We start from the raw sequence: 18,213 nt of genomic DNA, 5'->3' as shown, positions 1-18,213 counted from the left end.
CAACCTCCCGCTTGGAATTTCAGCCTTTCTCATTGGACAAGCCCATCCTGAGAGGCGTGAATCTTCTCAGACTTTAAAGGGCTCACGCACAGTTCCGCCCAGGTCTTCTTCTGCTAAGTCTTCTGCTAAAATCTTCTGATTGTGGCCCGTGTGGAGAGCCTGAGCCGGTGCGGGCGTGCCCGGTGGGCTCCAACACATAGCCTTGCGGTTCTGTTAGATTCTGAGAAGATGAGGATGTGAGCTAGAAAGCTTCTGCAACCCTTAAGTCTGCACCAGGCTTCGGCCTTGTCTTTACATTCACCAATGATCCTTGGATCTCAGCTGACGTCTCTCTTAGCTCTTCATAATCTTCATCTGGGAGAAAACTCTCCCGACCACCACGGAGTCAGAATAACATCTTTTTGGAGTATATCACTCTTCAAACCCGGAAGAAGGTGATCGTGACTCCTACACCACCAAACCTCCAAACCATCAAGACTCTCATCCGAGACTGCATCCGATACGAGTGATATGAACTTACACTGAATGTTCGCTGGACGAACAGATTAGTTGAGGGCTATTTAATTCTGCTATACAGTTACTACTGGCAGCTGATATAAAAAATTGTAATTAATCATAATTAATAGTAATTATTTATATACATTTCCCTTTGGAGCTAATTTGCTACAATTGATTCCAATGATACAGTTTGTCTGTGGTGTTATTGTTGTGGTGTGGACTTTCCTATTTTCAAAGAATTAGAAAACTTTAAAATTATCGATATACTTATAGTCCTTGATATGAACAGGCCTTAACATACTTAAATAATGTGATTGTAATTTGACTTTGTCAGCACTCCGCAGGGGAAACTTGACCTGTTAAGCAACAGGTTAACATCACATTTGTTGCTACGCCCACAACATGATTCTCCAGTAATCATGAAAATACACAAATATTTTTTTATTTGTACATCAAATTAAACCAGAGTTTTAATCTTATTTTGGAGTGCCAATGCATTCTGGGATTTTCTTCCTGCAAAGGAAACACGCAATTCTGCGTTAAGGGTTTGGATGTTTTATGATGCAGCATAATTAATTCTTCTACAATTAAAGATTTAGTTGACCTAAAAATCTAAATTCTGTCATTGCTGACTCACCCTCATGTTGTTCCAAAGCCATAAGTACATGCTCTTTTTCTTCATCTCAATCAACTTCTTTTTCTCTCAGTCTCTTTATCTTGGCCTATTTCTCTTCCTTTCCCATAGCTGAACTTTGATTAATACAGTCTTTTCATTTTCATCCGTCAGTTAAGAAAGTAAACATTGGGTCAACTGATTTTTACATGTGTGTTTTATGAATCATTTTATTAGAATATTAGAAGTGAAATTGCTAAAGGCTACCAGAAAAGCTATGGAACTAAAGTTTATTAACTTCATTCACAATACGTGCACATTCATTACTAATCTTACACATAATATGCTGAAAACGGCTGTTAATGTTTCTTGTCTTGTCACATTGACAATTACAAATTACATGAATCACATAAGTTATATATTTTAAGTTCAAAATAGGGAAATTAGACAGTTTATTATTTTGAATCCCCGATTAATTCTGCCAGTCATTTACCATATCTATTGTAAAACAGCTGCCAAACATTAAATGTTTAGCTACTTACATCTTATTTCGCACATTATAACCGTCAACTGAAGCATCGCTCTGGAATTCATGCTTAACCCACCTACTTTACTTTGATTGGACATCTTCAAGTCTTCATTTTGACAATGACTTGCACTGAGTAGTGGTTAAACAGATCGTAGTTGATCCGTGATCTGTACGGACCAAGCCCCACGGTTCGGCACGCATGTGATCCGCGGATTAATTGCAAAATTTAACCATAATAGAGTATAAGTTTATCATTTGTTCGTATTTACACAAGCAAGCGAATTTTAAACAATTCCAGAGAAAAAAGGCGAAAGGGAAACTCGATTCGTTACTCGCGCGCTGTTCTCTATTTGCACAGCCGCACACACATGAAGCGGACACATACGTTTAACAGACGGTGCGCGAACACCGAACTGAATCCTCTTCTGAATCCTCTGAACAGACACGTACACATACAATTATGACAAAATACCCATCTCGACCATAATTCAGGTAAACGCAACCAGTTTTGTGTAGTTAATCTAGTAGTATTTGCTGTGGTATCAAAGAAGTACTTTGCTTTAAGTAATAAATGGAAAGCATTGAAATATTTTTATTTTTTTTGCAGATCCGAAAAACGATCCAATCTGTGGGTCAAAAACCGTAATGTGATCCGAACCGTGAGATTTGTGATCCCGTTGAACCACTAGCACTGAGGCATGTTAATGAGAAAGCCTATGATCTTGGTGTTACACAATAGCCCTGCAGCACAAAACTGGAGTTAATATTAGGCAATTTTTCATAACTTTTATTATATACATCTCAGAACAATACAGAGGTCTGGACCTCGGGGACCTCACTGCCATGCATGATGGGGAGTAAATGTAGACAATTTTCATTTTTGGGTGAACCATTCCTTTAAATTCTCCACTTTACAGGCAGCTCACTAGTTTTTACAGTGTATATCCTTGTTTCATCTCAAGTAAAATGCAGAATTCTGAATACTCTTTGACTAAAGCGGGCAAAACAAAGACAGATTATCTTCATAGTCTCCAAAACTAATTTCTGAAGATGCTTACAGGAAAAGCTCCATCCCTAATGGTTCATGTAAACACATTTATTTTATTCAGGCTGATTAAGTGCAAACACTCCATGACAACTTCTCTCATCTACACCCATCCCGTCCTCAGAAAATGGTGAGGTCTGCACCCTTTATCCGAGAGTGCCATTAGTGCCATTACTTCAACTCTGATCACATTATGCTGATAAATTCATATTATACGTGCATGGTCTAATGTGACTCATCTAGTGTGTTCAGGTTTATGTGTGGGAGATTAAAAAAAGAGGGGGGAAGATCTTCAAAACGGAAATGTTTTTAGCTCCAGCTCACTCAAGACCTGATCAGAGCCTCAGATGGCAGGCAGCATGATGGGTGACAAGACCGTGAAGTGTCTGCTGCTCAGATGTGTTTCAAAAGAACAACACATTTAACAGGGGAAAGGGAATCCACAGGTTCTATCACGGAAATAAACCACTTCTCGTCTGATCACGTACTCTGTCTCAGTTTGTCATGTCAGGCTTCCAGTGCTCCTGTCACGCTTGCCTTTCCAGAGAAAGTTATCATTTTCGGCATTGTGCGCTCTGACCAGGAGCTTAGCTGCCATTATATGAGGGTGAGAGCATGGAACTACTGAGCCTACTGAATATTAATTAGATGATCATTAATATTCATGAGCTAAGCTGGTAAGTTTCATAACTTCATTTTATCTAAAGGAATTGACTGAAGGCATGATATTTGCTCAAAAAAAAAACATTTGACCAACACACTATAATAATGACACACACAATTTCAGATCATTTTTGACACCACATCACCTTTAAAGGTGCAACTGATATCCAAAGGTCCCCACTGATCGCACTCATGGCTGCCCCTGATCGTTTATGCAAGCACTGTTTTCGAGAAAAGTCTTACCTTGACCCCCCGGACACGGAACTCTGCTAAAGCTCGGCTCATTTTGGCAGAGGCCGCCGGCAGATCCTTTCCACTGGCGATGACTTTCACCAGGAGGGAATCGTAATGAGGGGAGATGACAGCACCCTGGAAAGCAGATGCGCTGTCCAGCCTGATACCCATGCCCTCTCCACTGCGAAATACCTGCCCGAGAGGAAAGAAAAGGATGGTCAGAATACAGATTTAGTTTAATCTTTGTGTGCTTGAGGGACTGCATTTGAAAGAGTCAGGATTTTAGACTTTAGACAATATTTTAAATGGTACACAGCAAATTCCCTTTTTATATTTTGACACTTTACATTTACTTTTTTTAACACCTTTACATTTTATTTTTACACCTTGCTTTCACACTTGAGGAAAAGTAATTTAGCATAACTGAAAAGTTATCTGTAGGTAATCTATAGGTAACTTGCACCAGATGCAACCCATTATTACTTACTAAATTAATCACACCCATTATAATCAATACAGTTGTCAACACTGGAAGAATTTGTTGTTTTCAGGGTTTTTTTCCCTTTCACATTTCACAGCCACTCCAGCTACTTAATTTCCCCCTGTACCTCTGAAATAAAGATTGTTTTAACATAATATAAAAAAAATTATATATAAAATATTACATAATAATAATATTTTTGCTATTAATTTAATTTATGTATTTTAATAAATTGTTACAGAGCCAGCTCATGATTTTCTGCTCTTGTTTCTAACATTATACACAGTTGCAGCAATTATTTTAGACTTTATTTTAGACTTAATCTACTTAATTTTCCCGTCTATACTAAAAAAAAAAAAAATCATTTAAAAGTAATATAATATATTACAAAATGAATGAATGAATGCATGAGTAAATGAATACATACATACATAAAATATTATTACCTAATAATAATAATACTTTTTTTTTTTTTTTGCTTAGAATTTAATGTGTTATGCACTTAAACAATCATGATCATTACATAAAGTCCAGCTCATCATTTTCTGTTCTTTGGTCTTCCAATTTAAATCATCCTTTTAACCAAATTCTAATTTTCTCTAAAATTATCTTTACATAACACATGCATTTCAGCTGAAAATAAAATTAGATACTATTTATTAACCAATTTCTAGTTTTCTCTAAAATTATCTTAATATAACACATGCATTTCAGCTGAAAATAAAATTAGATACTATTTTCTAACCAATTTCCAACTTTCTCTAAAATTATCTTTATATAACACATGCATTTCAGCTGAAAATAAAATTGGATAATATTTTCTACCCAATTTCTAATTTTCTCTAATATTATCTTTATATAACATGCATTTCAGCTAAAATAAAATTAGATACTATTTATTAACCAATTTCTAGTTTTCTCTAAAATTATCTTAATATAACACATGCATTTCAGCTGAAAATAAAATTAGATACTATTTTCTAACTAATTTCAAATTTTCTCTAAAAGTATCTTTATATAACACATGCATTTCAGCTGAAAATAAAGTTGGATACTATTTTATTTTCATTTGACTGTTGCTAATACATCGCCTCAAGCTTACACCTGCTTGGTTCATGTTAGTGAACAGTCTAAGAAGTATTAGAAGTTAATTAAGTTAGTCTAAGAAGTAAATTCAGTGAAATGAATTTAAATGCGGCGAAATGTGTTCAGTGGCACTCCGAGTTCTAAACTGTTCTCAGAAACCACATCAAATGAAGCAAAATATTACGTAAATACACATACAAGGCAGGGGCAGAGGATTTCGCATGAGTGGCACTGATAGGCGTAGTTACTCAAAGGTGAACAGGTAAAAATGGCTGTTGAAATGCTTTGCGCATGATCTCAAAATATGCCGTGTGGATTGAAAGTTTTGAATGCTGTGTTTAAAGGTGCAATTGAGCGTTTACAGATCTTCTTTATGCACCAAGAGCTTGTAACACTCCAAAGAGAAAGGAAAACTTGAAATCGCATCATATGACCCCTTTAACAAAACAGCTCTTCAGGGTGAGGCACAGGAGGCGGCCCTCAGCCGCTTACCTAAACGTGAGGTTAAAAATAAAAAAAAGCAACAATTTTAAAATCTAACATTTCGCAGAGAGCTGCCCCTTGAACGGTGCAAACATTCATCCTGCAAAAATAGAGCAACCGTCGAGTACGTCAAGTACCTCAGGGGAGTGTGCAGGCAATAAGAACAAATTGAGGGAAAAAAACACTGACACACACAAACACTCACACTGCAGCCAACTGGCAGCAGTCATTTGCTGTTGCAATTGTGCTCCGTCTCAGCCGCTGGCATCCACATTACAATCATCAGCACAGTAAAATTGATTTGCGCAGTTCAGACACAGGCACCAACAAAGGTACTGTAAGGGTGGGGTCTTACAGAGGAATTGAATGAGAAGTGCGAAACAAACAGAAACCGAAAAAGAAGCCGAGGCCTTGGCTTCAGTACAGTCGCTCTTTGGGTAATGGCTACGATTGCTCAACATCGATTATGCCGCCACTTACGACATAAGACATGCTAATGAACAGTAAATCCACCGGAGATTATACAAGCATCGCCATGGCAATTCAAGAGTAATTTGATATCACTTAAATTGAGTGGAAATTTGATTCGACACCGTTAATGGCTTCTGCCACCCATTGAGACGACCGTCACAAAACATTTCTCTGTCATTTACACCCTGAATGCCTGTAATAAGTGAATTAATGCAAATAATTGTTTTTATTATTGAAAAGTCAACATGAAACCAAAATGGACGTTGCTTACTTTCTTAAAAATGTGCTCAGAAATATAAAGTTTTGCAACTAAAGATATGGAATGGGGGGGAAAAATCCCACTTTGTTTGTTGAATATTGTGACATATTGTAAAATGGGATTCATGCTGACTTTTCAGAAACTAGCGTTCATTTCAATTACAGTCAAAAAAATGAGCAGAAACACAAGAAATACCATCATATCCTTATCCAACAAATTCCATGCTGATCCATCCGGCTCAGCTTTGCTTAGAAAAATGAGACAGGGCAGCCATAACAGCGATCCAAAGCTGTGTATTTGGCTTTTCACCATCAGACAGATGCTTTAGGACAGGATTTCTGTTGAAGCGCCACTGATCTGGGTCACAGCAAGAATTCTGGAGGAAGTGTGTCTCACAAAGTGATCTGAAAAGGAAGGCAGGCAAGCCAAAGCTCTGCATGGGTCAGTCTTATTCTCCTCATCTCTTATTCTGTTTATTTTCATGCTGGTTGTAATTGGGAGCAGGGCTGAAATAGATGCTGAACTGATGGATGTCTTCTTCACCACCAGGGGCTTGAGTCAAATGAGAGCTTTAAATACAATTACAAACCTCTACCTGTCATGCTGAGAGAAGACAGGGAGAGAGAGAAGACAGAGCTGCGTTCTGATTCACCGGGTCCCTATGCAGCGTTCACACTGAGCAGGGCTTGTGCAGACAAGCAGAATAAAATATGTTTATTTGGAACCTTATTAAACCGACAATTCTGGGTATAATGACATCATATACATGTGTTAATAATTAGAAACAACAAAACTCATTTTAATTAATGTAGCAAGGATGCATTGATTAAAAGTGAGGTAAAGACGTTTATAATGTTACAAAATATTTATATTACAAACATAAAAAATATATTTATATATTTCAAAGCTGTTCTTTTTTAAACTTTCTATTTATCAAAGAATCACAAAACATGTATTACGGTATCCACAAAAATATTAAGCAACACAACTGTTTTCATTACTTATAATAAGAAGAAATGTTTCTTGAGCATCAAATCAGCATATTAGAATGATTTCTGAAGGATCATGCAACACTGAAGACTGGAGTAATGATGCTGAAAATTCAGCTTTGCATCACAGGAACAAATTACATTTGAAAATGTATTAAAACAGAAAACAACAATTTTATTTATTTATTTAATAGTTTCATACTATTATTGTTTTTATTTCAAAAACAAATTTAAAGAAAACTTACCGAGCCCAAACTTTTAGAATGGTGGCAAAATTATTATTATAAAATTTAAATTCATATGATTTTTCATACGCAAATGTAGTGCTATATGATTTTTGCAATGTTTAATATAAAAATATATGTGATTTGGTTAAATTATAATGCATATGTGTCTTAATGGCAAAGTGCTCATATAGACTATAATGTTCAATCTGACTTTTACAACATTAACGGCACATGAAACAACGTTTACTGTATCACCTACCTTTCCAAAAGCAAAAAACAAAAACAATAATATATTATATTATTATTTTATATTAATTTGCTTATGTCCGCATACTATTTATTAAAATATCACAAAGTCTTATTTCATGAATCTTTCAGAAACGTTCATATTGCTTTAAATAACATGCTTAAAAAACTGTTAGAAATAATAATACAGTGAAACATTTAATAACTACAATTACACTGAGCCAATTATAGTTCCAAAGAGGCGATATCCAGTTGCTCCCACATCTTTAGCAGTGAATAAACATATACACTTCCTACAATTTGGAATCTTGCTTGAGGTGGTCAAATACCCCGTGAAGTCTTTGCAGGGGACTTTTGGGTAGCTGGAACATGCCCATGGAATTTTATTAGTCACTTCCTGAATGAAAGAGAATAACAGGGAGACTGAGTGCAGGAGAGAGAGAGATTTCAGCAGGTGAAGGGTAGAGTTTCAGAGACGGCAGAATGAGAGAAATGGTAATAGAGAGAAAGAGATGCCACGGTTTCTGAGCTCCTAGCAACCCTGCATGCTCTAACAGGCAGAAAACCATCACAGCAACCCAGGAGAGATCAGCGAGAAACATTCACCCAATTGTTTTATCTCGGAGGGAATATGAAATTTGACGCATGGAAGATCGTGTCTCTGAGCATGTCAACCTAATCAAAATCGTTTCTTTTTAAAAAAGTTCTGATTTAGCTTGAAAGATTGTCTCATCTAAAAGAAGATGCAGGATATGGAGTTCAGAGCGGCACTTATTTCCCTTCTGGCAAAAGATGGGCTGGGAATAAAACATTCCACTGCATCATATGTGCGTGTAATACCCATCTAGTTGATAAATATTAATTTTTACTATATTTTGACTTATAAAATAACTTTAATATTACAAACAGCAATTACATAATAAAAGAGTTTCAGTGGTCAAATGTTTATACTGTTACAATAATATAACAGACACCAGAGTTTGATTTTACGGACTTGATTAACAGGACGCATACTGTACAATGGTATTACAACATTCACCTCACATCATGTTTGGTTCGTAGCATGTGAAGGAGACTCATGCAGACAGTTAACAGCAGAAACATGACGGGCGGCTGGTAGAGGGTATTATAGCACAGTAAGCTAGAAAATGTTACCTGCTAGGACACAAATCATTTTCAGAAAGTGGCAACTGGAATTTAAAGCAGACTCAATCCCATAAAACTGAGTTACAGAGTGTTGGAGAAGCTGCTTTAAAACTTTAGCTGGCTAAATTATTTATCATAATAAATAAGTAGTTAAAAAAACACTACAAGCTACTAACAAAAAGTAGCTAATTAAAGCCATTAATGACCAATATCTTTATAAATATACTGTATAACTACTTAAGATATTATTTATAATTCAATCAGAGCTGTTTTTTTCTGACAGACAAACAAAGAATGTTTTTGGAATTAAACTGCATGAACAATTATGAAACTGCATGAAACTTGAACAAAAATGTCAAAGCGAGATCAAATAAAGTTAGAATAAATTATAAAAAATGTACACTACCATTTGAAAGTTTGGAGTCAGTAAGATTCTTCTTTTTTTATTCAGCAAGGATGCATTAAATTGATCAAGATACAGTAAAACATTTATAATTGTTACAAAATATTTGTTTCAAATAAATGTTGTTCTTTTGAACTTTCTAGTCATGAAAAAATCCTGAAAAGAAATGTATTCCACAAAAATATTAAGCATTATATGTCATGAATCCTGTCCATGGACTTCCGTTCAATCACCACCAGAGGTCACCCTTCCATTACAGTGACTCTCGCACAACACAAACTGTTGCATGTCATCCCGGACTACATATCCCATCAGCCATTGCACTGATTGCACACAGCACTTATTGCACACAGCACTGATTGCACACAGCTGTCATCAATCACACATTCACTATAAATACACTCAATCAAACAACCATTCTCTGCCGAGTATTGTATGCGCTTATCGCCAGCAGTGATAGCTACTCTACAGAGCCCTCGTTAGCTTCCTAGCCTAGCCTAGCCTAGTCTTGCCTTGTCTGTTTTCTCGGTTTCTGATCTTTGCCTGTTTTCCTGGATTTATCCCTTTAGTCTTGCCCTTTTGATTCTGTTCGCCGTTCGTTGACCTTCGCTAGCCCTAGGATTATTCTTGTGTCTTGCCCGCCTTATACCTGTTTGCCATTGTTCGACCCTGCCTGTGTTTCTGACCTCTCTGCTTTAATAAAGCTTGCACATGGATCCGCATGTCTCACGTCTTGTCAGCCCCGTAACATTATAACTGTTTTCAACATTAATATTAACATGAAATGAGCATCAAATCAGCATATTAGAATGATTTCTGAAGGATCATGTAACACTGAAGGAGTAATGACTACTGAAAATGTAGCTTTTCATCAAAATAATTAATTACAAATATTTTAATATATTAATATAGAATCCAGTTATTCTAAATTGCAATAATATTTTACAAATGTACTGTTTTTATATTTAAAAAAATGCAGCTTTGGTGAGCAAAAGAAAATTTCAATTCAATATATTTATAAAGCACAATTAAAAAAAAATAAAAAATACCGTTGACCAATGTGCTGTACAAAATTAATAATAACCATTAACAGAATTGAGACAAAGACAAAGTCGCAAATAAAACAACAAAACAGAGCGAATCAATTTTAAATCATGGATAATAAGCCAGATCAAATAAAAATGATTTTAACCAAGATTTAAAAATGGATAGTGTGGGAGCAGTTCTGACTTGTCAATCAAGCTTTAAAGCGCTGTCCAATGAAACACCCAGATTTTTCACATACGGCCAGGCATAAGGTGCCAGAGCACCAAGATTTAAGTTTGGTATACTCTGAGTATCAGAAGGGGTAAACACCACAATCTCTGTTTTACTCTCATTCAGACGTAAAAATGTAGGGCCATCCATGCTTTAACATCCAAGAGACAAGCGACCCCAGGGCCTAATCCATTCTTATGTTTCAGAGAAAGATATATTTGTGTGTCATCTGCATAACAATAGTAACTTATACCATCCTTCTCAAAGATAGAACCAATTGGAAGCATATAGAGAGAAAATAACAAGGGAGCTAAAGTAGAACCTTGGGGGACTCCACAGGTCAAACGGACAGAACCAGAGTGAAAGTGGCCAATATTAATTGAGAAACTCCTGTTAGTAAGATAGGATTGAAACCAATTTAGGGCCGAATCACTAATGCCCACCACCTGTTCTAAGCGGGACAGAAGAACATTGTCGTATACAGTGTCAAAGGCAGCGCTCAAGTCTATAGTACTAGTGCTACAGAATCCCGTCTGTAAAAAAAGTTGGTAGCTAAAAGAACATCATTAAAAACTTTTAAAAGAGCCATCTCAGTGGAATGAAATTTCCTAAACCTGATTGAAACATATCAAAGATTTTGCAATCAACCAAAAAAACTTTGGAGTTGGTGAAGAAATACTTTCTCTAGAATTTTAGCTAAAAACAGAAGGCTAGAAATGGGTCTGAAATTTGATAAATCAGAAGAATCTAAATTAGGTCTTTTAAATCTGTGTTGTACCAATGCATGATTTACATAGTCAGGAAAAACTCTTAACTCAAGGCATGTATTCATCAAATTTAAGGGTGTTGGACCCACTACATTCAACACTTGTTTAAGTAACCGTGGGGGAATTACAGGTGCATCTCAATAAATTAGAATGTCGTGGAAAAGTTCATTTATTTCAGTAATTCAACTCAAATTGTGAAACTCGTGTATTTTTTTTTTATTGGTCTTATGGAGTATTCTAATTTGTTGAGATAGTGAGTTGGTGGGTTTTTGTTAAATGTGAGCCAAAATCATCACAATTAAAAGAACCAAAGACTTAAACTACTTCAGTCTGTGTGCATTGAATTTATTTAATACACGGGTTTCACAATTTGAGTTGAATTACTGAAATAAATGAACTTTTCCACGACATTCTAATTTATTGAGATGCACCTGTATATCTAATGGTGAACCAGTTGGTTTGAGATGATTAACAATGTCATGTAAAAAAGAAAGAGAAATAGGTGTAAACTGGCTAAAGACACCTGTATATTTTAAATGGCCTGCAGGGTCACCAGCAACAGGTTGAATGGTATGCCTAATCTTAGAATATCTTATTAATAAAAAACTGTCAGAAACGCTCACACATAGCTACCAACTCTGTAGGATAAACACAGACAACAGGGTTTAAACACAGTATTGATGGTATTGAAAAGAGTTCTAGGATTTTTATGATTTTTGTCTATAAGAGTCGAAAAAAAGCCACTCAGCCGTCTGATACTTTAGAGAATCCGTGGTATTATGCAACCACGGCTCAGGAGACAACTTGTGATGTTTAGTCCTCATTTGAGCCAGAGATTCCAAAATTGTTGTTCAAACAGAATAAAGGTCAGAATAAACGGACTAAACTCAGATGAAGCAAGAGCAGAAGAATGGGAAAACTCCTCAAACAATGAAGAAAAAGAAGCAGAAGTAGTAACAGTGATCCTCCACGCCAGGTGAGCCATTGTGTGAGGTTTGACAGCATTCAATGACAATGGCATGTTAAATATAATAGGATTATGATCAGAAAAACTGGTCACAATAACATTAGTTTGAAATTTACACAAATAGTAAGTGCAGAAGTCAAGTATGACTGAAAGTGGCAGGCATCAGAGAATGAGAGGTGAGACACAGGCCTACCGGATGTGACCTGAAGAAAGGGCACTGGTTGCCTGGTGAGACAGAAATTTATCAGGGTAAATGCAGTCTGTGTGTGAGCCGCAGATGTGCTTTTATGTGTGAGTGTGCAGTGACATTTCCACATTACAGTGAGTAATGCCACAGGCTCCTTCTCATCAACATGCAGGTGTGTGTGTGTGTGTGTGTGTGCTTGGGCGCATGCATCTCACTCCATCTGGAGATTGAACCAATCAGAGTTGTGAAGTGTCGTGATCTGGGAGTGCCGGTGCATCATGGGACACGTACATACATGCGTATAAATAAACAGGGCATGGTTTGCGCGGTGATCCGTGTGCGTTACTTCCACCTTCAAGTTGCTACAGCAATTGGGCAAACTCAAAATGGCCACCTGCCAATCTGGTCTTTTCCTGCCCACCCCATCTTTCCCTCGTGTTTACACAGCATCCCTTCTCTGTTAAGTAGGTCACTTCACCTCCCCCATTTCTCCAACAGCCTCAGATCAGTTTACCCTGAGTCTATGTTAGCATCTCTATTCTGCGGTACTAAATCTGAACATGTCTGTCCTGGGGTCTACCCAGAATCCCACCGCAAGGCAAACACTAATTGTGGTAGAACAGTCTGGCAGGAAAAAAACTAAACAGTATCATGTACATCAATATCTAGGAATCGACATCTCCACTATGACAACTACTACCATATTTATCATTAACTAGTCATTAACTTGTATGAAAACAGTAATAATGGGTTCAGAAAGAACCCAGACAGAAAAATAGGGAGAAAAAAAAAAAATGTCTGCACAAATTTTAAGGGAAAATTTTAGGGATGCACCTGTATTAAAAATGTGGCTCATGCCAATAAGATGATAAGTTCTGTCATGACAACTCTCAGAGGGATTGGCATGGTAATGTACATGACAATGTCAATGTATTTGGTCTTGGTGGAATATATCTGCTGCTGCTGCTGCTGAGGCATAGCAAGTAGCCTTGCTACTGCCAATACATCCACAACATGCTGCGTTGAGCAGCGAGCTCACTGGCTACCGATACAGGAGAGAACCAATCAGCTGTGCCATGTGATAATGATGTCATTAGGTTAGATTGAGTTAGACCTATCGGACTGCGCCATCTAGTGTTTCATGCCAGAACTCTGTATTTATTTCGATGTTATGGCCAATAACTAATAAATGGCAGATATTAATTAATTCTGTACTACTTTGCCTAAATAAATTTAAAATAAAAACTAAAATGCATCTTTTTTTAACGCTACAAGTGAATTTTGGCATCACAAAATTATAATGTACAATATGAAAAATTATTATTTATTTTTATAATTATTTATTAATTTGATAGATTATATTAAATAATGTAATTGAATGTAATTATTACAGTTTTAAAGATTTCAAGTGAGCAATGGATGATAGCAATGCTAATCTAAAAGTAAAAATAGGAGACATGCACTAATTGACTTTTTCCCTATATCTGCCAATACACTGGTGTTCAAAAGTTTAGGGTTAAGTCTTTTATGCTCACCAAGGCTGCATTTATTTGATAAAAAAAATACAGTAAAAACAGTAATATAGTGAAATATCATTACAATTTAAAATACCGTTTTCTATATTAATAGATTTTAAAATGTAAGTTATTTCTGTAATGCCAAAGCCAAATTTTCAGCATCATTACTCCAGTCTTCAGTGTCACATGATCCTTCAGAAATCATTCTAATATGCTGATTCAGTGCTCAAGAAACACTTAATTTTATCAGTGTAAATAAACTTCATTTTCAAAGTAATCATTATCAAAAATAAACATTATATAATAATAAAAATAAGAAATAATCACAATTGTTTTTAAAAAATGTAAATAAGCATTTTTAAAAAATCCCAAATACTCTATAATCTGATGTGGCAACGTTACGCTATGCATCCTTCGTAAAATCATTTAGCAGTAGCTGAAAGCGTAACCAATATACCAAAATACATTAAAGTTGAAAGACATATACTGTATGTGACTAACCTAAATATGAATTCGTCTTTGAACGAACTGACATAAATAATCCAAACAAACTGATCTACTAACACTTTTTTATTAGACTTCTCAATTCTACCCCTTATAAACATTTGACTACCCACTATACCATTTTCCATTATGACTCCGCAGCCAAATTCAACACAGTGAACCAACATCAGAATGATACAAAATTCTGTTTTAACACCCCCTTAACCCCTGTCCTGTCGGTCTCGCTAGACGTTTTTCCCCAAATAGGGGCCAAGAAGAAATACACCAGCACTTTGACGAGTCCAAAAGGAGCACGAGCGAGATTCACGGTGCTGAAAAATACATCACACGGTCTTGTCGGCCTCATCTGTAAGCGCTCCTGGGCTCTCTGGAGGAAGGAAGTACAGAGCATTGAAAGGGTCACGACCTCCAGGGCCTCCAAGGTCCGACTAAAGAGCGCTCACTCAAAGCAGTCTCATGCAGCGCAGGAGAAGTTTGCCCTGCTTCAATCACGAGGGCTCCATTTTTCTCCTAAGACACCGGATCAGTCGGATTTGATGTCATGAAGTGAAAAATGAAAGTGATTTGTTATTGCACGTGAGGTTGTGGATCACCCACACTGAGCTGGGGATGAAGAACATCTGAAGGCAGTTTAAATTCATTATTAAAAAACATAAAATGTTCAGGTTAATAAAGATGAGCTTTGCAGTGTTTGTTTGGCACAGTTTAAACAAGCCCTGTTCAGCTGCAAGCGGTCTTTTTTATGCGTGTTTGGTTTAACTGAGTCACGCGCTCGTAAACAAACATTTGGCATCTCCATCTACAACAAAAAACTGACCCCTGATTCTCTCAAGCTCTCACAGATCGAACAAATCACAGTGACATGGCAGCAGCCCAAACCAGCTGTGACTGCCGTCGAGCAATTAGAGCATCAGGGGAAGACGCCATCCCTTCTTGACTCGCCTCCATTATACCTCCATCAGTACACAGTTCACGTCGTGGACACATGTGAGACGAGTGCTGCCAGCTTTTCAGCAGCGTCATAATTACACATTCGTAGACGTCGAAAAATACTAAATTTTAACAGATTTTCTGAAGAAAACATGAGTTGCGTGTGCATATGTAAAATTCATCACCACAGTACTTAATAAAGCTATTGTGTGTTGCTACTCAGTTGCTAAGGTGCTTTGACAGGCTGTTACATGTTGCTAAGGTGTTCTGGGTGGTTGCTAGGGTGTTCCTTACTAACCTAAGTCAACAGAGTTTACCTCTTGAATACAAAACTCGCTGTCACAACACTAGGCTATTGTTTGGTAACCAGGGTCAGGCACGTGCACACACAGACATCAAAGGGGGCTTGAGCACCTGCCCTTTTTTTTCCTCAAGAGAAAGTGCCCTTTTTTCTTGGGGATTTTTTTTTTATATATATAAATGAATATATGTATATATGTGTGCGTGTGTGTGTTTCTGTTTGCGCACAGCTTTCCCTTTTAAACAAATATAAAATCAAAATATCAGGTCGGGTTTATTAACTGTCGAGTTCCGATGCCTTTCTCCCGCAAAAAATCGTGTGAATATGAACGTGGTTTTGCGCAGCTCGTCAGTGAACAACGGCTCTGTGTAGTTAATGCTGCTCAATGTGAAAGCACGCAGGTGATGGAGATTTACCGCTGATTACAGAACCGGCTTTACTGATAAGATGCGCGTTAAATATCGCATGCGATTTATCGTGCAGCCCTAATTAGCAATAAATTAGGCAATAGGAAGTCTAGTAGGTTACACCAGTGCGTGTTCTTTCACTGTATGATTCAGTTTATTAAAATGCATTTAGAATGATCAGAAAATTCAAGATATGGGGGCAGAAATGTATATATTTATTTCACTTCATATAGTTAACCAGTATCACACAAATATAATGTTGATTTTATACAGCAGTTCGATAAACAAGAATTTAATATTAAGACACTTACGCCTACGTTGTTGACACGATATTGACTGTTCTTTCTCTATTTCGCCAACAAATATAATTCCAATTTGCATACAAACTGATCTACTAACACTTTTTTATTAGACTTCTCAATTCTACCCCTTATAAACATTTGACTACCCACTATACCATTTTCCATTATGACTCCGCAGCCAAATTCAACACAGTGAACCAACATCAGAATGATACAAAATTCTGTTTTAACACCCCCTTAACCCCTGTCCTGTCGGTCTCGCTAGACGTTTTTCCCCAAATAGGGGCCAAGAAGAAATACACCAGCACTTTGACGAGTCCAAAAGGAGCACGAGCGAGATTCACGGTGCTGAAAAATACATCACACGGTCTTGTCGGCCTCATCTGTAAGCGCTCCTGGGCTCTCTGGAGGAAGGAAGTACAGAGCATTGAAAGGGTCACGACCTCCAGGGCCTCCAAGGTCCGACTAAAGAGCGCTCACTCAAAGCAGTCTCATGCAGCGCAGGAGAAGTTTGCCCTGCTTCAATCACGAGGGCTCCATTTTTCTCCTAAGACACCGGATCAGTCGGATTTGATGTCATGAAGTGAAAAATGAAAGTGATTTGTTATTGCACGTGAGGTTGTGGATCACCCACACTGAGCTGGGGATGAAGAACATCTGAAGGCAGTTTAAATTCATTATTAAAAAACATAAAATGTTCAGGTTAATAAAGATGAGCTTTGCAGTGTTTGTTTGGCACAGTTTAAACAAGCCCTGTTCAGCTGCAAGCGGTCTTTTTTATGCGTGTTTGGTTTAACTGAGTCACGCGCTCGTAAACAAACATTTGGCATCTCCATCTACAACAAAAAACTGACCCCTGATTCTCTCAAGCTCTCACAGATCGAACAAATCACAGTGACATGGCAGCAGCCCAAACCAGCTGTGACTGCCGTCGAGCAATTAGAGCATCAGGGGAAGACGCCATCCCTTCTTGACTCGCCTCCATTATACCTCCATCAGTACACAGTTCACGTCGTGGACACATGTGAGACGAGTGCTTCAGCAGCGTCAGCAGCGTCATAATTACACATTCGTAGACGTCGAAAAATACTAAATTTTAACAGATTTTACATGAGTTGCATGAGTTGCGTGTGCATATGTAAAATTCATCACCACAGTACTTAATAAAGCTATTGTGTGTTGCTACTCAGTTGCTAAGGTGCTTTGACAGGCTGTTACATGTTGCTAAGGTGTTCTGGGTGGTTGCTAGGGTGTTCCTTACTAACCTAAGTCAACAGAGTTTACCTCTTGAATACAAAACTCGCTGTCACAACACTAGGCTATTGTTTGGTAACCAGGGTCAGGCACGTGCACACACAGACATCAAAGGGGGCTTGAGCACCTGCCCTTTTTTTTCCTCAAGAGAAAGTGCCCTTTTTTCTTGGGGATTTTTTTTTTATATATATAAATGAATATATGTATATATGTGTGCGTGTGTGTGTTTCTGTTTGCGCACAGCTTTCCCTTTTAAACAAATATAAAATCAAAATATCAGGTCGGGTTTATTAACTGTCGAGTTCCGATGCCCTTTTTCCGCGTCTCTGCAGCACAGCAGTGTAGCGCACATTGATAGGCACATCAGACAGACAGTCAGAGAGCCGCAGAAGTGAAGTCCTCCCTCCCTTTCCAGTTGTGTTTGTCTTGCTGTGGAGGTGAGTGGTG

The 18,213-nt window shown here is 37.3% G+C and overlaps 1 protein-coding gene across 1 annotated transcript in view; it reads right to left on the bottom strand.

Annotated features, from left to right (window-relative positions):
- Positions 1 to 18,213, bottom strand: part of LOC107715262 (pyruvate carboxylase, mitochondrial-like) — a 142,135-nt gene that overhangs the window by 47,145 nt on the left and 76,777 nt on the right. Inside the window, exon 10 of the mRNA XM_016521346.1 lies at positions 3,592 to 3,774. Coding sequence (XP_016376832.1) covers positions 3,592 to 3,774 — 183 coding nt within the window. The remainder of the gene's footprint in view (positions 1 to 3,591; positions 3,775 to 18,213) is intronic.

The sequence above is a fragment of the Sinocyclocheilus rhinocerous genome, unplaced genomic scaffold, assembly GCF_001515625.1.
Source record: "Sinocyclocheilus rhinocerous isolate Xijiao unplaced genomic scaffold, SAMN03320098_v1.1 scaffold299, whole genome shotgun sequence".
In the NCBI taxonomy this organism is placed as follows: domain Eukaryota; kingdom Metazoa; phylum Chordata; class Actinopteri; order Cypriniformes; family Cyprinidae; genus Sinocyclocheilus; species Sinocyclocheilus rhinocerous.
This window is presented reverse-complemented; position numbering and strand designations above follow the sequence as displayed.